The following is a 26,788-nucleotide window of genomic DNA, read 5'->3' as shown; positions in this document are numbered from 1 at the left end:
GAATGATAAGTGGTACTTTTCCAATAATTTTTTCATATTTCACCATTCCCACAGCATTCTCTTAGTTGCTATATTTTTGTACATGGACATTTGAAGCACATTTTAATTTAAGAATAGTATGAGTAACAGGTAGTATTGCAATAAATATCTTGTGTATCTGGAAAAAACCCATGAGTGGTCTAAGGCAATTCAACTTCAGATCACTCCAATTTGCCTTTGTCCCTGTGGGTTCTAGTCCTTGTTCAACTAACATCTGTAAATGTTGTTTTAGGGTTCAATGCCATTTTTCAGCACAAGACAGGCTATACATGGCGGCAAGTATAATTGGTGGAGGAAGAACCCTGGAAAACCCAGGGAAGAACCACCGACCCATGAGAAGCTACTGGCAGGCTTTTCCCACGTACCCACGCTAGCTGAGTCTTGGACTCGAACCCACGCAGACAGCGGTGAGATGGCAGTGATCCGGAACGGTAAGCACTTTAGACCACTCGGGGCCTTCATCTGTAATTGAGAAAGCCAGTTGCTTCCTATACTGGCTGTCTCGTGTAGCCTACCATATGCTAAAGAAAGAAAAATGGATGTGAACTGAACATACAAACTTGGAACTCAACTAGTGTATGCATGGTTTTATTGTATTTAAAAAGAAAAAATGAGCCAGTTAAAGAGACTGATGCTTAGCTGGGTGAAAATAATTTCCAGCAATTCATGATCAAGCCATTTCTTCCTTGTTTTTTTTTTACAGCCGAGAGTTGGAACCATCACCAGTGTTCTTGAGCAACAAGATTTCAAATTAGATGTTGTAGTGGAAATGTACGTCACACTGGCACCATTTTCATTTAGGACCAAGCAGACATAATTGAAGTCTTTTGGTGAACATTCCATGTCAATAAAACCATCCATTCTGGGGTAGTCGTGTTAGCAACTGTTGGTATAAGCCCCATGTTGATACAGAAATCCATTTGGGAGAAGTGGAGATAAAAAAGCCGTATTGCATCATTTTGATTTAGGACCAACAGGAGATTATAACCAGTATTCTGGTGAAAAACCCATGTAGATACAGAAATCCATATGGGAGGAGTGGAAAGACACTATTTTTGAATGAAACCATGGCTTGTAATAATACCTTTGTTTATACACAACTTACGAACTGGGGCTGAGCAAACATGACAATGACCATAGGGAAATGGGTACAAGTATGTAACAATTTGATTAACATAACTTCTATTAACACTGTGTATGCCTGTTTTCATGACGCTGCTATTTTCAAGGTCAAATCTGATACCAATGTGTGGGGGAGACGAGATTTTCTTTCAAGCTAGCTGAGTTTTGATTTTTTTTAATGCAGTACCACAAGATTTCTTTTTTTCAGTATAATAGATGTAATCAGTTCATTTTACTATTAACTGAAGCAAGAGTATTTGTTCTAGCTATCTATGGACTGGACAGTTGGCGTAAATTTTCATGCATATCAAAAACAGTGAGACTAGTTGGTGTTGTCATGCACAAAATTCTGTAAACTAGCACCAGTTGAGAGCTGCAGATCTGGACAAGGTCAACTTAGAGCCAAGATTCATTGATATAGATTCACATTCAAGTCCATTGGTTGATTTGCACTACATTTTTCGATGGGGGGGGGGTCCCCAGATCAGTTGAAAATTATTATGGACAGTAAAGTATCAGCGACAAATGGATGAAACTCAGTTCTGTATTACTCACTCACTCCTCTAACCCCTCCTTGTACCATACCATAAAAATCCTAACAACATTTCCACTTACTGAAAAAAGAAACAAACAGTGTGCTGCCTAATAACTGTATGTACTCAAAACGTAATGCTCGGGTCTGTCACAAAGTCAAAGGAATAGTTGCATCTGATTGGTTATTACCCATGTTGATGTTGATAATAAAATTATGGATGCATTCTGGAACAAATTTTACCTTGAAATAAGATGGACATAATCATTATCACAAATCTTTAAAACTTGAATTTATAATGCATACTACAGTCTTTGTTTCTTTTGAAGTCACTGTTTAAGATGAAGACATTTCTGAATTCTTTCCCGACATCCAGTCTCTTTTTAAAATTTTCCTCAACTTCAGATTAGGCAGATATTTAGCTTCTCCTGTCCAGCTTTTGAAAGCTTGCAAGTTTTTCCCATTAATAAGGTCTGGAACTTCCATACCATAGTCTTCGAATTCTTTTGTTTCTCTTTCTAGTGTCAATTTGATGGCCACCTCTCTTTGTACATGCTGGTTTCCCTTTTGTCGACAACCAACAGAATTTATTATTTGAATCTGTTCCAGCTCTTGGTCAAACCTATGAAGATATTTATCACAAAGTTCTGCAAGCTCACTCTTCATAAAGGTAGTTTTTTGAGGATCAAGGTTTTCTTGAAACCATCTTAATTTCTGCACCAGTAGTTCTACCTTGACAGCAGTTTCTGACTGACTCCGGTGTTTTCGGACTTCATGTGCCGATTTCCTTGCAAGCTGTTCTGCAACACGGCTATTTGGATGGATTACTTTCTTGGATTGGTTGATTGGGGCTTTTAGTGACTTTGGCATACTTTAACCTGGAAAAACAAAAAAGAAGCAGTCATAGATTTATATCTTTTGCCTACGTCGCTAATTATTAATTCCAAACCAGATGCATCTATAAAAGGAAGGAAGTAAGGTCACTGTGACCTCTTTTTTTGCATAGATTATTCCACTTTGTGATCTGGGCAAACTTAAGTAGTCTTTTTTTTGTATAGATTATTCCACTTTGTGATCTGGGCAAGCTTAAGTAGTCTTTTTTTTTGCATAGATTATTCCACTTTGTGATCTGGGCAAACTTAAGTAGTCATTTTTTTGTATAGATTATTCCACTTTGTGATCTGGGCAAGCTTAAGTTGTCTTTTTTTTTGCATAGATTATTCCACTTTGTGATCTGGGCAAACTTAAGTAGTCTTTTTTTTGGATAGATTGTTCCACTTTGTGATCTGGGCAAACTTAAGTAGTCTTTTTTTTGGATAGATTATTCCACTTTGTGATCTGGGCAAACTTAAGTAGTCTTTTTTTTGTATAGATTATTCCACTTTGTGATCTGGGCAAACTTAAGTAGTCTTTTTTTGTATAGATTATTCCACTTTGTGATCTGGGCAAACTTAAGTAGTCTTTTTTTTGCATAAATTATTCCACTTTGTGATCTGGGCAAACTTAAGTAGTCTTTTTTTTGTATAGATTATTCCACTTTGTGATCTGGGCAAACTTAAGTAGTCTTTTTTTTACACAGATTATTCCACTTTGTGATTTGGGCAAACTTAAGTAGTCTATTGTTCTACGTAGTTATTTCTTGTTGGTGTACAAATTATAGAAGAGTTGAAATGTGAGAAATTATTTTTTGTAGTGGCGCCATCATGTCAGAATCTAGAGTGAAGACCAATTGTGACCAAGTAATGAAAAGCAGATCGGTCACACAAGACCTAACTGCCTATTAATAGATTAACAAGTGTATTTATTTGCTTTTAAAAAAAGAAAAACTCTTTAACTCACCTAATGAAACTTCCTAGTTTATTTTTTGACTGGCACTTCCAAACTGAAGATGAACACATTTGAAAATGACTATGAAGAAATCTGGTGTGGTGGTTCCTGTCATGACACATTTTATTCACAATCGTTTGTTGTCATCTTGCTTATGTAACCAGATCTGCTATATAGTACCAGTGTAAGGGAAGCAAGCAAGAATGCCCAAATTAACAGTTATGATTATGAATCATAATTGACCAAAAAAATATTTTTTTTAAAACCCAAAGGTAAATGATGTCATGAAATGCTGGAAATAAATTGCTTATCCATTGGTTCAAATACAACTAGTTTTGGTGAAGTTATCCAGCAGAAACCAATGTCAGGAGGATGAGCAATTAGGGTCCACAACTCTTTTCAATGAGGTTAAAACCAAAATAACCATGTGTAAGTACTGAGGCAATATTCATAACAAATTACCTAAAATCATGCTGAATGGTTCATGAACATTGCAGCTACAATCAACATCACATGAGAAGATGTAACCCTAGATGTGCATGTGATTATTTTAATTCTTTATCAACTCCATCTTGGATAGAGTTATGGCCCTTAGCATTAATTTCATGAGTCTGTATACATCATAATGCATCAGAATACGCTGGATGGGTACTAAGCTATGCTGGTTAGATGGGTCTGGTGTAGTGTGATTTAATACTGATGGAAAAAGGGTAATAACTATTAAAATTAGACCCAAAACCTTTTAAAAGGCTACACTGCCTTCTTAAGTCACACAATAAATGGCATTCAGTTATGCATAAAGGTTGTGGAGGTGCTGGGTGATAAGCGACAGCCCATGTGAAGATATTAACTGTCAAGTCATAACTATTCAAAATGGAGTGACAAGATGACAATGTACATCCAATGGTTTGTTAGGGCTTCATGTTTACGCTGGTTAGAAGAAGCATCTATGGACGGACACCCATGTCACAGACTGGCATGGAAATGTTGAATATTACAGGGCTCTATAAAGGAATGCCATTTATCTAATATCAAATCACTCAACACAAATCATTCATAACAAAATGAGCTCTAAAAATTACAAAATGCTTCTGTTCTGAATAATTTGCATGAATAGTTGAATAAGTCATGCTCTGAAATTGGCTAAATTATGCAATGTTTAAAAATATGTTATGTAATACAAATTTCATATCTTTAATTACTGTTATGCATAACTATATTGTGTCTTTTACTTTTGGTGCATGATTGAATATGAGCATGTGTTGATAATGAATCTGCTGACAAGTTTGAGTAGTTTCCCATTCAATGGTGGGTTCTGCTGCAACATGGAGATGTATTGTGAAATGTCACACGGGACATAGATCAAGCAGTAAATTATTGTGATGTAGAGCTGTAATGTGTATATATGGACAAATAATGTACCTGCCAACCATTATGCTTTTGGCATAACCATTAAAAATTTTTTCACCTGATTATGTCTTACACTCAGCAACATATAGATTATGCTTTTATTGATACATCAAAAAGTAAAATAAATATAAAGCAATAAAAAGTTGTGTTTGTCAATTTTATCATCTCTTTAATTTCACTTGTATAAATCTGAGAATATTCATAAAAAGATGGATGCTGCATAAGAGTACTAATGTCCTAGAGGTGCATGTGGTTTCCTTATTTTTTATTTAAGGAACTCTAATGACATTTCCGGGAAAACAGATGGGTTTCTTCTTCAATATGAGATTTCCTGCAACTTGAAGTACTGGGCTCATTCAGATGCACCAATCAATTCCGAGAAATATTTTTATATTTTTTTTTGTTTTTAAACATTATATATATATTATAATGACAAGTATATATAATGTACTAAGTACTTTCAAGTACTGGGTTAAACCAGCTCAATTAGATGCGCATGTGAATTTTGGGAAATATTTAAAAAAATTTTTTTTTATTTTTTACCCTGGGGGAAAAAGTGCTATGGTTGGCAATGAAAAAAGGAAAAACAGTCACGGGACTCACCCTACAAGAAACACATTATGGTTTTTGCCTTATATTGATAAGCTAGTTTAAACAGAGCACCAGTCTATATTAATGAAGAAAAGGCATCATATGTTAAGCTAAGGTAGCAGAGGACAGTTTCGTAAATTGACCCCTAGCAAATTTCTTAAGGCTATGGTGTGACGTTTTGAGCTATTATTGTGTAATAATTAAAGATATGTATATATTTATGAATTTGGTCTTTCCAGCTTGTGTTGTTCTTGAAAGTGATGTGAGGCATCTATACCTCGTGTAGTCATTGCACAGTATGTAGCCAGTGAAATACCAATAGTCAGCAAGGAAGCAGAGTTAGCCACTTATAGCATTAGACATGTTAGTTCAAGGCAAGTAGAATATCTAAAAAACTGTCTGGATGACAACTATTTTGAATTGCATCAAGCTATTAAGTATACAATGTTTTTCACAATTATCAGCCAGGGAAAGGATTTGTATTTGCACTGTGAGCATAGCTTACTCTAAAAAATGGCAGTCAGACATGAAAAGTGCATATATATATTTGGGGTGAGGTGCATCAAGTTTTTATTCTATGAATTTCCACCGACTTGTCGGGTCAAATGAATGATATTATGTTTTGCTTTATTATACCTATTCAAAAATATGGACCCTTTTTAACCTATCTTGAGTATAGTATTTTTTTATGAAATTATATCAGGCAGGTGTATGCAACATTAAATTTGTGCATAAAAACTGTACCATGCACTCTTAAGAAAAACTGTTATTTTTTATTGGTGCAGTGAACATTATTATTTTGTTGTTCTTTATGCACATGCAAGTAATAATACATTAGCTTCATTATATTTCCTTCCTTTGGCTGATTTTGTCCAATTTCTAAGTTAGCTAGGCAAAGGTGTACCCACCCAGCCCCATTCCCTATATCGGCATTACTAGAACGACAATACCAGGTCTGGAATTTTTGCCTGTCAGGCTAAAATTACTTTTAAAGTACATTATAAATGTAAATGTCTGGCGACATTCTCTTATTTTTTTACACTTTTTAAAAGAAAATATTCAATAAATATTTGCTACCAGATTAGAGAAGTTCGATCACTGATGACCAAGCGCGTCTCATAGTCACCTTTTGCAACTGTGAACTCCATTCCTTATATACAGTCAAATAATATTGCTCTGATTTGTATTAAACAAGAACTTATTCAATCTATCATATTAACTGGAAGAAACCCATTAATTTAAAATAAAAGGCAAAGACAAAACCTGGATGGAAAGAAAATCTCTTTAATTAATTGACAATTTTTTTATATCCATCCTTGATATATGATTTATAACCTTCATAGCTGTACGGGTATATTTTTGCATAAGATATGATTTGGCAGTTAACAATAGAATATGTTGAGAAGCAGAAAATAAAGAATGAAATAATCCTGTTGGTTTCATATGCCAATTATACACACAGTAACACAGGGTTAGAATGAGAAACACTTTTACAAAAATCTGATTGTATGTGGGTTTTTTTATACAAAATATTACACAAGTGTTTCTCATTATTCAGTATGAGACACGAAATCTTAAACAGGTTTCCACCAATAATGAGGAATCACAGCCATGAACCCAGAGAACTGACTCTCAAGATTTCAGTTTTCACTCTTGAGATTTTGGGGTCAAGGGTTGACTAGACTCTTCAGTTTTTTTATTTATTGCGAGCCCTGCATCTTTTGTTTACTCTGCGTCTAGGAAAGTGATATTTCCCCATGAAAAAATCTGATGTACCTGATGTTTGCCATGTTCTTTATTATAAATTTAGTAATAGACCTTATCCTCTTGACAAACATGAATGTTCTAGAAATTAACTTTTGACCCTCATTCTGGTTGTTATTGTCATTTTTTTATACATATAATGTTGTTGACTTAAAAAATTACTCAATCTTGCAGTAACATCTTTAGGTGGCACTCTACAGATTCATATTTTGCATAGGGTTGGATTTTAAAGGAAAAAGAATTTCAAGGGGTTTCCTCACTGGTTATACTGGCTATTTAAAAAAGACCTTCTACATCTTAGGTATTATTTAATTCCCTTTATTTTGGTATGTGATTGATGGGTGTAATATGAGTTTTAGAGTATACAGCTTGGCCTTGTTCCAGATGTACACCTTTAAAAAAAAACTCTAGCTCCACTTGGTCATTTTCACTTCCTGGACTTTCAAAGGTAAATTGTAAAAAAAAAAGAGCTGTTACCTTTTTTTAAATTTTATATATTTGGTAATTCATCCATTGCACTTTCAGAAGCTAGTATTGTCTAGTTGGGCAAAATTAATTTTTCCTACTTTAATAGGTGCTAAAGATAGTGTGTTTTAGACTAATTCAGGCTGACTTTTTTAGCACAAGGGAAAAGTCATTTTAGTTAGCAGTGTGCTTAGATCATGTACAATTTCCATAAATACAATATCTAAAGAAATGTCAGCCACATCACATCAAAGAAGCATAGCGGTATGCCAACATTCTCTCCCCTGTGCATGTTTCAAATGCAAACATATTCACCTTACATATGTCACTCTCAAAAGTACATAATAACTGGTGAGCACCCCCTTAGTAGAACCAGTCTGACCATTGTGTTCAGCAAGTCATTTGTGTAGTATTGTTTATTCAAATTATTATTCACTGGAAATACAAAGTGCTCATCAATGATATTCTTGGACTGGAACATTAATTTGGAATAATAGTAAATTGAGACAAGAACATTTTTGGATTACATTATGATACAGCAAAAGACTGTTCAGGACATTGGCACATTACTACATTTGAAACTACAGGCACACCAACACATTCAATATCAGAATTTATTTTAAATACTGCTGGAATTCAATTGGAACTTCATATATTTTGACTTGTGAAAGAACTTTTAGGACTATTTGGGATTTAATTTACAATACGGCAAGTCCTTTTTAAACTTTCACTTTGTATTCTAGGGAAATAAATTATTTGTTGAATTTCACTTTTTTCTTTTACTTAGTTTAAGACCATATAGTTGTAACATGATATAGTTTCAATTCTGAGCAAACTATTGAATAAGGGGTGGCCCATCATATGATCTCTGGAATAGGTAACTGATTTTAAGGAGTCCTACTTTTGTTAAAATCTGAATTGCTGTGTAATGGTGTTGTACTGGAAAGTGAACAGCTGTACCATTAACAGAAACACATGAGTATACCCCTGTATACCTGCAGTAGACTAATTTCTTACGTAGTTGGCCAGAAATGTGACAATGGCTAGAATGCTAACTCAGCGGTTATGAATTCAAATAAAATTCCATTCTATATCAAATAAATGCTAATTTGTTAGGCATTTTCTTTCAGTAAGAGATATATTATTGAAAACAAATGGATATATGCCAGAAAAAGTTCATTTAAAAATAGAGGTGGAAAGAGGTCATGCCAAAATGAGAGAATAAACTTTTATGTCTGATTGGACTGTTTTGTGGACCTAAGAATTGGACTTTGTGTTTTAGAAACCACTGAAAAGCTTCTCAGCTAACAAAAAGCCATGATCTTCAACTGTTTTTAAATCCTACTTGTTAATTTTTACTTTTAAAATAGCTTTCTAAATTTGAGCGTATTCCTTAATAAAACTCCTCAAAACCAAAACACCATGATACATGTACCAGAATCAGATCAAAACTGAATTTTTTTTAGTCCCAAATTTTCCTTTTTTAATATTATCATTTCCAATCCCGGTAATCCAAAACCCCATGACTCTAAATACCAAAAGAAATTTTGTTCCCAAACTCAAACTTCATGCTTAAAAACCATGTAAAACAAAACCCGATTCAACATTGTTAATATACTTAAGATGCTAAATTCCTGACACCTGCTGGAACAGATTAATTACGGTTAGCAAATACTGTAGAGGGCTATCTCTGAGGCAAAGACCTGGAAATGTCCCAAGGGCATGTGAGGTTAAAACAGTACTTGACACACATGCTGACATATTTTGACTGACAATAATCTAATTATAAGTATCTGAACCATGCAAAAGAACCAGCTTTTAAGGCAAATCATTAATTAAATGCTTGCCATTCAGAAAGAATACGCTAATCTCTTGATGCAATTCATTTGTATAAAAGATCAATAAAACACTGGGTTTTTTAAAATTAAATATTGGGGCTTTCTTTTATTGTGATGTCGCCTTACATTTAATGTTTTGTCAATGTAGACCAACTATTCTAAATTCAGATTCAATCAATGAAGTTTTAGATCTTAAACAGTGATATAAAAAAACTCCATGATTCACAAGGATGAATGTAATTTGGCTACTGCAATGGAGTCTTTAAAATAAGCCACATTAGTTAAAGCAAGATGTAAGAAAAAAACTGATAATGCTCCACACCTTCTTCAAGCCAGGCAATAGAACTGTGAACTTTATAAAATATATGGAGTATTTAAACATTGTGGAGTAGAATGGACTTAGAGTAAAGTTATACAAGTTTCTCATTCTGCTGATATCACAAGAACTGTACTTCTATCTGTATTTATTTAAGTGACGGTATGTCATTTTTGAAAGAATGTATATTGTTCAGCCATATCTTTATTAAATAACTGCATCTTAAAAAGGATGAACAGCTTTCTAAATTCTGTGCACTCGGTAACACACAGACACTGATGCTCTCTGTCTCTCTCTCTCATTACAAACTTTTCAAATCTACAAAATTCTCCGTGAGCCACGAAATTCTAAAAACCCAAACATTTATATATCACTAGTGCTGGGAATTGGCTGAAATTTCATGATTGATCATAGGTTACACCAACCAAATGATGACTGATTATTAACTGATCAAATATGGCTGCCTCATGACAGAAATGATCAAAGTAGTCAAAGAACTGTGGTCAAATATCACAATTTTAGCTAGGGTCTAACTGGTATTTATTCAAAGTTTTTGTAATAGGACTTAATTATTTTGGATTGTTGTTTGTTACATTTCTTTAAATAAAACAAAATTATCAAAACTCTGTTCATTTGTTTACAACAAGAACAGGTTAATAAAAACAAATTATCACAATAATGTTTACTTGTTTACAAGAAGAACTTAGAACAGATGAACAGGTACAATCATTTGTCATGTAAATGATGTAATGATTAGATAGTATATACACGACTAGAACCACTTAATCATGATTTTAGAATTATATGAACTTAATTAACATTAACAGTAGCCTTTTATAACTAGAAATTCTAGAATTTTCAACACTGAAATGAAGTCTTCAGCATGTTGACTAAGGTAATACATGTAATACATGTGAGTCATTCAATCAACATTTGAAGCAAGACTGTATGACTTCATATTCTTCTGGAGATAAAACATCACATCCATTTTCTGGTTTGATATGAGACTTCTACTTATGAGATTGCCTGCTAGGCTGAAAAACCCCTCGGAAGAAACACTATATGCTGGCACCACAATGAACATGCGATTTACCCAAAACTCATACAAAACCATAAATGAATATAAAACTTGTCAAAACCTCCACATTACTCTAATTTTTATCTTTTATTTGGACATTATTTGCAGAACTTTTTACAAAAATGTATGTAAATGTTTTGTGATAGACCCTTTAGGCATATATTATAATAAAAATGGTATTTATTTATATGTTGTTGCTTTTTATAAATATGGCAAGACTCGCCCCAAAAAAAGATTGATGGATAAAAAGTTTTTTTCCGAGATCATGTACATGTCTTTTACTAACTACTGAATGTGTATCCTTTTTACTGCACTACCTGCAAATAGCTTTTGTCAAGTTTAGTCCGTCTTTATTTGCCAGACCATCTCCCTTTTCTGGAACACAAAGCAGACCCACACTTTCAATCATTTCTTCCAGGAAATTCAGAAAGTAAACTTCACTGTTCCTTGCCATTCACAAAGCAGGTCAGTTATATCACAGCTAAATTCTGTTTTAAAAAATCGATTCAAAGCATGAATGAATATTCTCTGTGTTGTCATTAATTTAGCATAGTCTATAGTATTATTTCTATAACGGTATTATTGAATTTATATATTTTGGGGTCATTCCAATTAAATAGTTGTTGTTGTTGTTGTAGGGTTTAACGCCATTTTTTCAGCACACGATAGGCTATACATGGCGGCCAGTATTAATGGTGGAGGAAGAACCCAGGAAAACCCCAGAAAGAACCACCAACCCACGAGAATCTACTGGCAAGCTTTCTCACATACCCACATTAGCAGAATCCGAGACTCGAACCCACGCAGACAGAGGTGAGATGGCAGTGATCCGTAACGGAGAGCGCTTTAGACCACTCGGCCATTCGGGGCCCCCCAATTAAATAGTAATAATAATTTAATAAATTTATTGGTACTGTAAGGAAACTCGATCATGAAAAGTCATACCTGATTAATCAAACTGGTTGAATGAACGAATCTTGAGTAGCTTGATAAATCGGAACAGCACTAATATACATCCACACATACATCTAAAGTACTACGGTTTTATGGGTCTTAAAATAAGTGACGGGCAAATTAGTAAATATAAACATGATATTACATCTCGCCTTTGCTGTTCTTTACTCTTTGTGAGAATGCACTAAGCCTGGTAAATTCCAGGTTATCCAAGGGGTATTACTCTGACATTGCAGCAATTCCAACAAATTTCTATAGAGCGGTATACACTTGTCATAAATTTTGGAAAGTTATTGTATGTGTTGTGCACAATGTATAACAACCTAAAATGTAGTAGGAAGTCAAAGAAACAAGTTCAAAATCAGTTGGATTAAATACATCAACAGCAATCTGGCATATTTACAATACAATGTTTGAATGAACACAACTAAAAGTCTTTGTTTAAACAGTGACGACACCTAAAAGTACTGTCCTCAAAACTTTATCATTGGAACAATACTTAAGACGAGCCCAGTGTGGGTTGAAATCGCATTTTCCCCCTGTTACAAATACAACTGACTCACAACCCCTTACTTCCTCTTGATGCCAGTTGTGACAATCAGCTGTTTTCATCATGAAAAACATTTTCCGACAAGTCACTTTCTTCTACTTCTAAATTAACTGGTGCTTCTTTGGTGTTGGTTCCTGATGTACTAGTCATAGTTTCTTTGTTTTGTTTGGGAAGTTTACATATTTGCTTTCTGTTCTTCTTCTGGTCTGCAGTTGTACTTTATACAGCTAAACTTATTTCATCAGTAAGTTTTATCTTCTTTGCTGCAGATTTGAGAATATCAATATTTGGATTCTTCAAAAGATTTCCAGATAAGACAGGTGGAACAAATTTTCTTTTTGGTTTCTTAACAATGGCATGTGTAATAATTCTGTCTTTAAAAATTGGAGCCTTTACACTAATGTTACTGCCTGAAAGTTGCTCTTTTTTTTTCTTGTGCATAAGTATCCTTCACAGATGGCGTCACCTCATGTCCTGTTATTACTGGACTATTTTCTGACATGATTTTGTTACTATGTTGGGTGCACTCCTCTGCTGATTGTTCCTCTTGATCAATCTTGGTATGTATCAGTGATGGTGCAACTTCAGAACCAGAAATTGACTTGTTGTCAAAAGGATGTACACCTATCTTTTTAAATGCAGATATTAAATTCTCTGCAGTCATGGCTTTTACGTAAGGTTTGGCAGCAAGTTCAGCTACTTGATCTTTTGTTACTGTCAAACCAGGCTTGTTCTTCATATATATTTCACATTCTCTGTTGTACATTAGTTGAAAGGGCCACAATATGCCAATGTCTAAAGGCTGTGTCAAATGCCTAGTGTGTGGTGGCACGACAAACAGTATAATACTGTTCCTTTTAGCCCAGTCTGCCAAGGTAAGCAAAATATGAGACCTGTGTCCATCATACAAGATAAGAATGGGTAATTTTGTCTTTCCATCACAAACATTTGCATAGGGGACAAAATGCTTTGTTAGATAATTCTGCAATATAAGTGAATTGGACCATCCAGACTTTGACATTTCACCTGCAGATCCAAAACTGGCTCCATTCATAAGATCATCATGCCATCTCTCTCCAGGAAACACAAAATATGGAGGAATACTATTGCCAATTGCATTTCCAGAGGCAATTATTGTGACAGTTGAAGATCTTGGTCATGTAGTGCAATGAGGTTTAGTGTTTTTATGACAAATTATTTTTAATGGTGTATGCTTAGTACTGATCTCTGTCTCGTCTAAAGTGTAAATTCTCTCTGGTTTATCTTTCAATTTATTTGTACTTAAAATACTCTCAAGCTCTCTGTAATATGTTGCCAAATTTTCTCTTGAATCTTCCTTGGCTCTTGCTTTTGATAATTTCTGTGGTTTGACTACCGTCAGTTTTGGCCATCTATTCATAAAGCTGTAAAACCAACAGTTACTTAGGCATTCAGTTGACTTGACAGGTTTCCCCAAGTACTCTGCATAGTCTTTAGCCATATATTGGATGCTGGATTTTCTGTAGCCATATCAAATGCGAGCCATGTATGTTACATGATCAACTAATTTCTGCTCTTCATCTCTGGAGAATAAAGTTACAAATCCAATAATGGCATCAACTGTGACATTTCCATGTGTTCTGTCCCTCAGAGTTGACTCTGGAACTTTGTAGATTTTTGCAGCCCTGTACACTGACATTCCTTTCTGTGTGGCTTCAAAAGCTGTTTGAAGATTTGCTCTATCATACTGAAGCCTTTTTTGCACTGAACTGATTTTTCTGAAATCAGAGAATGGATAGACAGATAGACATATAAATAGATTGGATTAGAATATGCATATTATATATTTTTATTTTAAACAATTAATAATGGTTGCCTTGGAAAATAAAAGTTTCAGACTTAAAAAGTGTTTTGAATTGCACATTTAATGCCATAACTGGCATGGTAATTGAATCGAACATTTCTTAATTTTACATTATAACCTATGGAAAACCAGATTCCACAATATTGCCATACTTCACAATATAACTCACCAATGCTACCATAAATCTGATCTCTTACTTCTTTACAAATACTGTGTAGTAATTACATAATCCGACTTGCATGATATCACCAAACATTATCTGAGGACAAAGTGGTTAACAGATTGTTTAGTGTTATTCAGGGATGGTCCTGGCTTTTAAAAAGCTGTCGCCAAAAAAATCGCCAACCTCAATATTTTGTCGCAAATTTTCAAAAAGTGTCGCCAAAAAAAGTAGTGTACATTTTTCCAAGTGTTAATTTAGTCTATCAATGTAACAGGCAATGAAAGTTACAAAAGATGGATTAGTTAATACTTTAATTACAACAAGTATTAACAAAATGTTACAAAGTGTTACATGAAGATCCGTCGTGATTTTAGGGCTGCCCACTTGTTGAATGCAGTTTCAAAGTCTAATTTTTCACATCTGTACATGCTGATTCTCATTAAATTCTCGAGAGATGAGATGCAGAGCTTATTTCTGATGTCAGTTTTTATGAGGTTCATCTTACTGAATCCACGTTCACAGTCCTCAGTGCTGACAGGTGACACCTGTAGTCTCTCAGCAGCCCCCCCCCCCTTTATGGCTAGCTTCACAAAGCTTGTAGCGAATTGCTTCCTAAATCCCAAGAATGATCACTGAATGCTGTATAAATTTTCTCGACAAGAAAAATAGGATCTCCATTCCCACGAATGAAACTTACACGAGTCAACACCTGGCAATATTGGACCGTATATATAAGCGTAAATTCACGCCCAATTTAGGGATTCTTTCACTCCTGTGTTTTGAGAAATAAATAATTATTATTAATTATGCAAAACTGTTTTTTTTTTTTTTTGCTATTTCTTGTTGCGGAGTTTAAGTCTCTGCAGCCGTAACACGGGACTGATGGCAAAAGGAAAAGATCAATGAGTAAAATGCTGCACTGGCGACAGATGTAATTGTGATTGAGATTTTTTCCATTTGCTTTGTATTTATACACAGTAGTCGGTACTTCAGAGGTTATCAGTTTTCTATGAAGGTTCAGCAAAACTATTGTATTGGTATATGTATAAAAAAACCAGAAGGATTAGCTATACAATTAATTGTATCTGTTCTATTCGCGTCTTCAGAAGTCGGTCAGTTGTAGGTATAGTGCGGTAGCATGATTGACTGTATTGCAGCATACAGTACTCAGCCCAGATGTCAGCGTAAGCAGATTATGATGTAACAATGCACTGTAAAGATAGGGTTGTCAATAAGAACAAAGGATCGTTTGTGTAACAGATTGATTCCAATGCATTGCTTAGTCAAGTTTGTGGCTTCCTTTCGTTCTGGCTTTAAATTTATTCAGTCCAAATCCATGATTGTATGTACAAATTAAATAACCAAAAAGTATGTCGCCAAAAAAATCGCCAGATGGAATATTTTTGTCGCCAATAAGGAAAAAAAATCGCAATTTGCGACATTGGCGAAGCCCAGGACGATCTCTGGTTATTGATTTGAAGAATTTGAGAATAAGGCATTCAATAATGTTTGGAAAGCAGTGATATTCATGGATTCATTTTTAAAAGTGTACTCACCAAAAATCAGGAAATTTTCCAGAAATCAATGGAGAAGCAGAACTAGTTATTTAGGTCATCCAGTGTTTATAAGGTAAACACACGATAGATGGTGTTATGCAGTAAAATGCCGAAAAATCCAAATAACGCGATACCATAGCACCTGTGATATCGTAAGATGCAATTATATATATATATATATATATATATATATATATATATATATATATATATATATATATAGACACACACACACAAAATATCTGGATAAAAGCTGTATTCTCTAGCTCTTTTTAACTTAATATCAGAATCTTCAGATTTCTATTTTAAAAAGATTGGTTCTGGTTTCAGTGTGGGTTTATGATAATAAATTTGATTGATTAATGAATTTTCATCAAGCAATCAACGGCCCTGATAGATGTTTCAAGGCAATTTGGATTTCCTCTACAATATGCCATTTTTTTTATTACTAAGAATCAAAACAAATAATGATTGATTTATCAACATATTATGTGGCCAAAGGGCTTTTTATCTGCCAAGGAAGATGAGGCTGGATAAACTGACAAGACAGCAACTGGATGGGTAGTCCTACAAAGTAAGATGTATCCTGTGTTATTTATGTTTTGGTGCGGCATCTTACTGACTAAATAACGGCATTGAGTACTGTTCTAAAGTTGACTGACATGAGAGCAAGAGGTAACGCTTTAAAGGATATCTCACTTGTCAGCCCATATTGACACTCTTCTACAAATTTAAATCTAATTCATTATACTTGCCTTGCTGTCTTTATCCTATGCAATCAAAATCTCCCAGGCACAAATGGACACATTTTCATGTTCTGTTAGCTGGTTGGAATGCAATGGAAGATGGGAATGCTGAAATCAGATTAGGCTGAAGAATGTTTCTTTAACAATACAAACAAATATATACTAATATCAAAGAAAGAGTGTAAAGAGCTTCATCTTGTTCAAGATATTTACTATCCTTTCAACTAATTTTGGCATTCCTGGTTCCCACTGCATTCCAACCAAAATGTAGGTAAACGGGACTTGAAAACTTCTCCATTTGCTTCTGTGAGAATTTGAATTTATTCAAAAAAATATACGAGTAAATAAAGTCCGCCTAAATCAACATAATTTGATGAAAAGCTTTGATATGTGTGAGACATCCTTGAAAATTTCGTACCTCGCGATGTCAGTCAACATCAAACACGCTATACAAGGCTGTAATTATGGCAATTTTTTGTGTGATTTATTTTCAGGTCTACCAAGTTTCCGGATAAAAGCCAGATACTAAATAAAAATCACAGGATTTCTGACACAAACGTTTTGGCTGACCTTTCTCTCTCTCTCTATATATAACCAGTGGCGTCACTGGCGGGGAGAGGGGTTGGGTGCGGACCGCACCGGGTGACACCACCAGAGGGGGTGACACCCAAATGACTGTCTATAAAATTTTCGACTTTTGTGCAGGAAGTGTTCCATGGGGGTGACACCACGAGTTGCTGTACATGACTGTCTATAAAAATTTAGAATTTTTGTGCAGGAAGTGTTCCATGGGGGTGACACCATGAGTTAATGTACATGACTATCTATAAAAATTTAGAATTTTTGTGCAGGAAGGAGGTCCATGGGGGTGACATGAGTTACCGCACTGGGTGACACCAACCCTATTCACGCCACTATATATATATATATATATATATATATATATATATATATATATATATATATATAATGTGTGTGTGTGTGTGTGTGTCGGGTACTTAATCAGTAGAATGATGCCAAATTATTTAATCTGGTGGCCGCCCACCCCCACTCTTCGGCGACTTGACTGCCAAATGTCTTATTGTAGTCGAAGTGGGTAATCCAACTTCATTTTAGTTTTCAAGTATTGATAAAAGGAATCCGAGAAATTGGCTTTCTTTTCAGACTTTTTGCCAATTTACCTTGTTTGGATGACGAACAGGTATCAAAATATTATCTAATTAAGCTCTGCCTCTGTTGGTCACGAACCACGTGCTTGTTGACACTCTTCGTTATTGAGTTACAAAAGGTACCTGTAGACATAGATTTTATCCAATCGGAAACGTCGTTACTTACTTGCTTAGACTGTTTAATCCATGTGCCCTTCGGCTAACGTTTAAACGGTTCATCCTATAATAATAACAGTAATCGTAAAAATGTTTTTGGTTCGAATTTTTTGCAAGTCAGCGCTAAGAGGACCTAGCTGTAAATGCAGGTAAAATATAAGATTTTAAAAGGGAGATGTTATTACTGAATTTTGTTTGTATCGCAGCCGATGGAGTGGTTAGGGACTACTCTACTCGACACGATGCAGATTTCATGCACTATTTAATAGTATTTAGTCTATTAACATAATTTACATTTCGTGCATGGCATAAAATCGAAAGTATGAATCGTGTACTTAATCGTTTACGAAGTTAAAATTAATTCTCATTTGACAATGCAGATAGGGGTTCGATGACTGGTACAGCTAACACTGTGATCGAGTTGCCTCCCCGCCAATGTTGCCATTATAGTGTCTACTTGCCTCCCATGCTTTAGAACTTAAACATAAGAAGAAAACATTAATCGTTGTCGATACTGCGTGAATAGTATGTTAATGTTTTGATTACAGTTTTTAAGAAAAATATATATCGCGCATTTCCAAAATCCCTTGATGGAGTCGTACAGCTGGCTTGAATCATTCAATGATTCATTGTGAAGCTAAGACGTCTCATTCCCCCACATTTCTCATCCCTTTGATCATATAGTTAGGTGCACAGACATAAAAAATGTGCTTAGTTTTGTTTAAACTTTTTTTTATGGACTTACATGTTGTTTAACCCCATATGGATTTTGATTTTTTCTATGCGTGGGTTTAATCATTATGATAATTCATCCTGCAACATACAGCTTTGCTTTCAGTCATAGAAAATTTCCATTAGGGTTTGAATTAGTTTGTTAAAAAATATTTCCTAAACCTCTTGATGGATTTTGATTATGATTGGGGGGAATAATTATGCACCTTCTCCTATTTGACCTTGGGGTCAAGGGCACAGTCATTGTAAATTGGTGTACATTTTTGGTTTTAAGTGTTATAATTCTTTAAAATTTCTTCAACCCATGATGGATTTTGTTCATACATGGGATGAATCATTATTAAACTAAGACTATTTTGTGACGTGTTCACTGGCCCCTTTGACCTCTGGGTCAAGATCACTACTTTTACAGCAAGTCTTTGATCATGAGGTCCACATGCAGATGGCGACTTTCAAAAGCATAACTTATACTTTCTTAAGTTTTGTACCTAATGCCATGACAGAACTTTATAGATGGCTTGCATTTGATGAAAAGAAGACACCTATTGATTTTGGATTTAAAAGCTAAAAGGTAAAGATCAGAGAAACTCCTAGAAAGAAAAATGATTGCACAAAATATGTAAAGTCCCTTGTTACAAGCCATGTCCAAGCACTGGGGATGGGGTGCGTTTGAGACAAGAAAGACACCTTTAGATTTTGGGATCAATTTGTCCAAGGTAAACATTGATGACAAAGAAGAAAAATGGTTTCAGAAACTTAACTTGACATGGCAAGCATATATTACAACATTTACAGTACTAATTGTTTTCAATATAACCAGTGCGATCAAGATTGAAACGTGGTCTCAATATTCCCCGGAAGATATAAATTTTTGGTACTTCCAATTCTGTATAATTTTAACTCAATTAGCAAGCACAAGCTTGTTGATTATAACCAGGGCTTCAACTGAAAAGTTGGCTACATTGTATTTGGCAGACAAGTAGCCTTTTTAATGAATTTGAGCAATTTTTGCTTTGCCCACTGCTTTGGAGAAAACCCCTGCTTAAAACATGGGTTTGAGTTATATCTTTCTTACTCTCTATCATTGAATGAAGATCCTGGATTCATGAAGTATCTTACCTAAGGTTTAAGAAACCCAATGTTTGAAGCTATGTTGAAAAATACTTTTACCAGCTGAACCTATTACATAATCAACCACTATATTGCATGGGTTGTTTTATGAGGAAAAGTGGATTAATTTAAATAGGTTACTGCTGACCTTAATTGTTCAGATACCTCCAAGTAAATCTACACACCAAAAAGGCTGTTTGGAAAGTAATATCAAGGGTATTCCAAATAAGGCAGCTTTATTTCTTGTTTTGAACTGATGCTGTATGTTCCAGAATTGTGCAGCTTGTAAGCAAATAAAAATAGAATGTTACTGTTTTTGCAGAAAATGTGGGTTTGGTTTGGTTTGGTGTTTTGTGGCGTAGCAAAATAAGTAGGTTATTTATTGCTAAGGCTATTGGAGTCGGGTGCCTTGTGCAAGGATACACCATGGCATAAATGTTGCCAGGGTGTGCGAGTGTGCAGAGCATGCAAAATTTTACAAATTTGTGCACCTGGAAAGCGTTAATGCATGAGAACTCCTTCAAATTAGTTTAGTCATCCATATAAGAAATCACTCTGTGCCTTGCAATTTTTTTATTTAACTGTTAAATAAAACTCAATAAGAGTTTATAAACGAGTAATGATGCTGATCTGATAGACAGTTAAACCCATTTTTAGAGACCACCACCGCTCCGGTGGCCTAATGGTTAGAGTGTCTGCCTCGGATGCAGGAGGTCGTGGGTTCGATCCCTAGCCGAATCATACCAGAGACTTACAAAAATGGTACTAACAGCTGCCTCGCTTGGCATTCAGCATTAAGAGGTTAGTGTTAGGACTGGTCGGCCTGGTGTCAGGATAATGTGACTGGGTGGGACATCATGCTACATGTCTGCAGCATGATGCCCCAGTGCTAAGACATCACTATAAACTGGCACATTGCAGACATCGTAGCGATATGACTGAAAAATTGTTAAAGCTACGTTAAAAATCAAAATCACATCATATTTTAGAGACCACCAGTGATTATGTTGGCCTTCTCTAATTGTGATTTTTTGTCCTTATTAGTGGCAAAATATACCATCTAGCAATTGTTTTTCTACAAGATTTTTGGCTGTTAAAACTTGGATATAAAATGCACTGGAGTCTATTGTTATATTGACATATCATCTCACTAGTGTGTTGTTATATCATGCTTATGCAGACATCTGGCCTGAGTACTGTATCCTTTGATATGCAGACATCTGGCTTGAGTACTGTATGCTGTGATACACAGATATCTGGCCTGAGTACTGTATGCTGTGATATACTCAGATAATCATGTTACCGGACTAACTACAATCAAACAACCTCTGAATGTCAATAATTGACCAAACAATTGGTAATTCTTGGGGGGGGGGGGAATGTACCAGACAAAAATAGTTTGCTGAAACATAAAGACAACTTTGAAGCACCGTTCATTCTGTATAATTACTAATCAAATGTAGTATGTATAAACAGTAAACAGTCATGATTGCAGCTGATGTAAAAATATTCTTTGAGCAGGTTAAAAAGCTGCTATTAAAAGGCAAAGAAGTCAGGTATAAACCACCATTTCACATATTACTTGATAGGCTGCCAGTAGCTAGGGAGATGTATTTGAAGGCTACTGTGGGTGAACTCATTGTGCTAATTTGCATAGGTAAAGATCATGAAGTGGAACAATCCAGTATAGGTAAATCAAAGAGATGCATTAAGAGAACAAGAATACATTGCCTTGAATGAGAATGTTTAAGCCATCTGTATTAGTGTCATAGATCATCATCCAGTGCCTCACCAATTGTACACTGATGACACCCAAATATACAAATCTAGCCACCCAACTGAAGTTGATGCTACCATCCAAGGTGTAGAGAGGTACATTTCTGATGTGAAATCATGGATGACATGTAACAAGCTGCAGATGAATGATGATAAAACTGAGGCCATTCTGATCACAACACAAAGATTTTCTCATTCACATCCTTTACCTCAAACAATAAATATCAGCAACACCAACATTAAATTCACACAATCAGTATGAAACCTAGGTGTTACTCTGGACAGTACTCTCACATTGCACCAACATGTCATGAACATATGCAAGGCTGCATATCTTGAGCTGACACGCATCAGCTCAGTTCGCAAACAACTTTCAGTTATTGCCACAAACACTTGTGTGTTCATTAGTACTTTCAAGACTGGACTATTGTGACTCAATTCTGTCTGGTTCATCTCAGTATCTGCTCCAGAAACTTCAAAAAGTTAAAAACACAGCTGCTCGGATCATACTTAGAGTACCATGATCAGAGCACACCTCCCCGCTGCTCTCTACCCTACATTGGCTATCCATTCAATCCAGAATCAAACATGAAATTTGTTCTCTGTGCTACGTTTCAATGACAGACTCCAGTCCAACATACCTATCCGATCTCACCTATGTGTACACACCAGCAAGATACTTATGCTCCTCTTCTGACAATCGTCTACTCATTATTCCAAGTATGAAAACAAAGTCATATGGACAGCGTTCTTTTGCATACCAGGGCCCAGTAATGTGGAATGAGTTGCCCACTGAACTTAGACACAAAGACACAGTGATCACTTTCAAGAGGGCTCTCAAAACTCACTTATTTCGACTGCAAGAACAAACTTAAAGACCTAATAATGTTTCCTACCTGAAATATTCTCAGCATGTTTTTTTATTTTTTAATGTTTTTCTAATTTCATGGTGTTTGTTTTTTGTAATAATATTATTATATGTTTTTTATCTTATAGGTGTTGTCTAATGTTGTAAAGCGCTTAGAGCTTCTAAAGATTAGGCGCTATACAAAGTCCTCATTATTATTATTAAAGATTATTGCCAAGTTCGTGAAAAGTGGCAATGTTTCTTTGAAGTCAGATTTTACAACATACATTAAATCCAATACGTGATTATTTCAGTTGTTAGAATAGTGTTCAGGTCTGATCCATTTTGTAAGGTGATTTAGGAAGCAATTAGCTATCAACAAAGCAAGCACAGCCCAGCAAAAATAAATCTTAGAACTCCTAGGTCATTGTCATGTAAAGTTTATTAAGAAACTAATGGTTTCTGCAGATTAAGTTTAATGTGTTAAGTGTCTTCATAGAGGACTATTATATAGGGTGGTGGTACACTTGCCTTATCTCTTGTTTATAAAATAATGTTAAATATTTGAAATCAGAAGTTGACTTGTTTTCAACTTTTCTCTTGTAACAAATGCCAGTTGTTTTAAGAAAATAACATTCAAAAAACCATTTGTAAAAAATAAAAATAAGTATTCCATGTTTTGATCTTGTGAAACCATTGTAGAAAAACTGAATCAAGTTATGTATGAGAAGCATGCTAGCTCATTACTAGAACCGTAATGCTGACTTGACAGCCTTCATCAAAAAGGTATCCACTTATTTCAACTTGTTTGAGGCAGTAAATGCTGAGAACAATGTGTTGGGGACCCAGGTGGCCAAGCAGTCAACAGTGCTTGCCTTTGTTGATCACTTCCATCTCACCTCTGTCCATATGGATTTGACTGTCAAGTCAAACACTGCGAGTAGTCTTGCCAGCAGCTTCCCATCGGAAGGTGGTTCTTGACGGTCTTCCCAGGTTTGTCCTCCACCAGTTATACCGTCTGCCATATATAGTCTATCTTGTGCTGAGAAATGGTTTGACCTTTGGGGCTGTGTCACATATTGATTGTAAAATGTGTCTGTATAATGTGAGGAGTTTCTTGTATATTGCGATAGCATCATTTGCGAAATAGCCTGTCTTGAAAGACTATTTTTTATGGCAGAATTTTTAGTTTTGAATTTAATTCAGTTTTTATTCATTCTTTTCATTTCTAGGTTGAAGGGATTGAATGTTGCTAGAACTACAAGATGCCTAGTTGGTTTTCAGAATTATTATAGCACTCAGCCGGCCATTGCTGCCCCTACAGCTGAAGGAGAAGCCAGGAACTTTTCACCTAAAATACACAAGATTGTGGATGACATCAGCAAACTAACTCTCTTTGAAGTAGCAGATTTAAATGAACTATTAAAGGTAAAAACTAAGTTAGAACCAGTAAATGGTAGGAAGAGATGAATATTTTACTTTCCTGTCATGGAATGGGGCATTATGATTAGACCCGCCCAACCATCCCATGCATACATTCCAAAATATTTGTTTCTAGAGTCAAATGCACATGCTACATATAATATATATGCACCAGTCACACAGTTATGGCACACATTTTTGATATTTAGTTAGGCTAGCAAGTGCATTGTATGGCCTTGACCTCAATGAATGTTGTTTTTCAAGGGTTGATTGAATCCTTGTTTGAAAATCATATAAAGTCACTAATTATACATTGCGTCTTCTTTGGTAGCTTTGTTCTGATTGGTCAAATTGCAGGAAGCTGTCTTTGCTGAAATATGAATTTACCCTCATGTGTGCAGGGGAAGGGGCTATAAAATTCCAAAGGTTCATTTGACTTTTTTGTCACTACACTGAAATCACTTCATAACCAGGGCAACATAAGAGGCTTGGACTGGAGACATAATCTAGAGGCCCAGATCACATACTGTATATACCACTAACTCAAACTGAAATTGATTCAGCTTAAAGAGAGTGTAAATTGCGAAACTGGACTATTTTTATGTTGGCTTTTCTTGTGAAGATCTGTTAGACAAAGCACTGCTGGCTAAGAATCTACACATATCAGATGATCTGGTATCTCAAAGTATAGTACAGTTCTCTTGACGAGAAATCTGATTAGTGAAGAGGTTCCGAAAATGAAGTTTGAACTTTTAAAAATATTAAATCTAATATTTGTGCATTGGAGATTATGTTTAGATTGAAGAAGTTTAAGTACTTCATTTAAATACTTGACAAGTTAAACAGCTTGTGCTCTTGGAGGCACATTTTCATTACATCTGGTCATTATTTTGTGACTTTTTCATGTGGAAATGAGCTATGATTTAATTCAGGAAGTGGTTTTGTTTTAGTTTGTAGTTATTAGCTTTACTGATCTTTGCATGTTCTTCAAAATCACTTTTTATTGTAATGCACATGCATCCCTTGAGCTTGATGATATCTGGTTGGTCCTAAATTAAATGGGTTCTGATCTTACATCCAGTATGGCTGCCGTGGTGGCCATCTTGAAAATCTTGTTATGGCTACTCCTGAATACATGGTCTTTTTGACATAGGGTTTCCGCCAAAAGACGTGATATTTAGCTTACCCTTTGTAAAAATGGTGCTAATCTCACCAGTTATTTTGAACTTTTGAGAGAGTGACGTAGGTAGGGTGAAGTTGTTTGCATTTGTAACATGCACAATGGAGATAATGTCGGCATACCTCTATGTTACTTTTATGTAATGTGGCTGACATTTCTTTGGATACTGTACTTGTGGAAATTGTACATGATCTAAGCACACGGTACAACAAAATGGATGCTCCCCTGTGCTTGACAAATTAACCAGAATTAATCAAAAGTACACTAACTTTAGCAATTATTAAAATAGGGAAAACGAATTTTGCTGAAATAGACAATAGCATTTACTGAAAGTGCAATGAACCAAGTACAAAATATCTGAAAAGTAAAAAAAGTTATCGGCTCTTTTTGCTACAATTTACCTCTGAAGTCCAGGAAGTGAAAATGACCATGCGGAGCTAGCAGTTTTTTTAAACGAGCACATCTTAAGTGAGCCCAAGCTGTATACTCTAGAACCTAAATTACAACCATCAGTCATATATCAAAATAAAGGGAATTAAAAGTTCTTTTAACAGCACCTAAGATATACAAAGTCTTTATTATATAGCCAGTATAACCAGTGAAGAAATCATGGGAGATTCTTTTTCCTTAAAATTCTAACCCTATGCAAAATACGAAACTGTAGAGCGCCACCTATGGCTGCCATGGTGGCCATCTTGAAAATCTTGTTATGGCTACTCCTGAATGCATGGTCTTTTTGACAAAGGGTTTCCGCCAAAAGACATGATATTTAGCTTACCCTTTGTAAAAATGGTGCTGATCTTACATCCAACTGATATGATGACCATCCTAAAAGTCTTGCTATTACTACTTCTCCTGAATGCTTGGTCATATCATAATGGGCTTTCTTCAGAAGTTTATTATGGTGTTATTTGATCATAATGAAAATGGGGCCAGTTTTGCATCAATGCAGTTACCATAAGTGGTCATATAATATCAGAGATAGTTTTAACTCTCCGCATTTTAAACAGTCTTATCATAGATTCCTTGAATTTTTGTATGCTACTAGAACATCAGTTAAAGAGAATTGTATCCCAAGTACACTTAAAAAGAAAATATTGGTAACATTGCAGTCTTAATGGAGGGCTTGCATTTAAGGTTTTGAGGAGATGTATTGATTTTAAGATCAGAGATCAAGGTCATCAAAAATTGGGTTTACAAAATAAATTTTGTTCTAGTGCAAGTTCCTTGCATTCAGGGTAATAAAGAAACCCATTTATTCTGGGTTCACAAAACAGGTTATGGTAAGTCTAATAAGAAATAATGGCCTCTGCACATTATGTTTATTAAAGTCCACACATCTTGACTATAGGTAGTGGTCAGTCAGACCCATTGGTCAGCAGTCTCCAGCAACAACCATACCCTTCACTGCATGCCATGTCCATCTTGTTGGGTTCATTTTATTTTTCATACAGTTTTTGAATTCATCTTTGTATCTTGTCTGAGAAACCTACAGTTTATTTTCTGATGACTTCTTTTTGAAGTTATTTCTTTTGCAGGTGTAGAAAAATCCTTTGCATGGGCACCTGGAACAACTAATTTTAATGATGGGCAGCCATTTGC

General features: G+C 35.1%; 2 protein-coding genes and 1 pseudogene across 3 annotated transcripts in view; 1 reads left to right on the top strand and 2 right to left on the bottom strand.

The window, feature by feature from the left end:
* Positions 1 to 611: 611 nt before the first annotated feature.
* Positions 612 to 18,073, bottom strand: LOC149806123 (translation machinery-associated protein 16-like). 2 transcript variants are annotated; one of them, XM_089951009.1, is made up of 2 exons: positions 17,976 to 18,073; positions 612 to 2,571 (listed from the first exon to the last, which is right to left on the bottom strand). In XM_089951009.1, exon 2 carries the CDS (start codon positions 2,561 to 2,563, stop codon positions 2,030 to 2,032), a length of 534 nt encoding a protein of 177 aa, XP_089807135.1. In that variant the 5' UTR covers positions 2,564 to 2,571; positions 17,976 to 18,073; the 3' UTR covers positions 612 to 2,029. The 2 variants fall into 2 exon arrangements, with proteins under 2 accessions (XP_089807135.1, XP_089807136.1); XM_089951010.1 differs by lacking the exon at positions 17,976 to 18,073 and adding an exon at positions 16,804 to 16,879.
* On the bottom strand, positions 10,572 to 18,182 carry LOC149806122 (uncharacterized; annotated as a pseudogene).
* The window catches only part of LOC149806120 (large ribosomal subunit protein bL12m-like), a 26,116-nt gene continuing 17,451 nt past the window's right edge, over positions 18,124 to 26,788 (top strand). Inside the window, exons 1-2 of the mRNA XM_089951008.1 lie at positions 18,124 to 18,268; positions 23,817 to 24,012. Of these exons, the coding sequence (XP_089807134.1) occupies positions 18,210 to 18,268; positions 23,817 to 24,012 (255 nt within the window). The 5' untranslated portion in view covers positions 18,124 to 18,209. The remainder of the gene's footprint in view (positions 18,269 to 23,816; positions 24,013 to 26,788) is intronic.

This window comes from Sinohyriopsis cumingii, chromosome 2 (assembly GCF_028554795.1).
Source record: "Sinohyriopsis cumingii isolate HCF-2022 chromosome 2, ASM2855479v2, whole genome shotgun sequence".
Taxonomy (NCBI): Eukaryota; Metazoa; Mollusca; class Bivalvia; order Unionida; family Unionidae; genus Sinohyriopsis; species Sinohyriopsis cumingii.
Note: the sequence above shows the minus strand (reverse complement) of the source record. Positions and strands in the feature narration are given on the sequence as shown.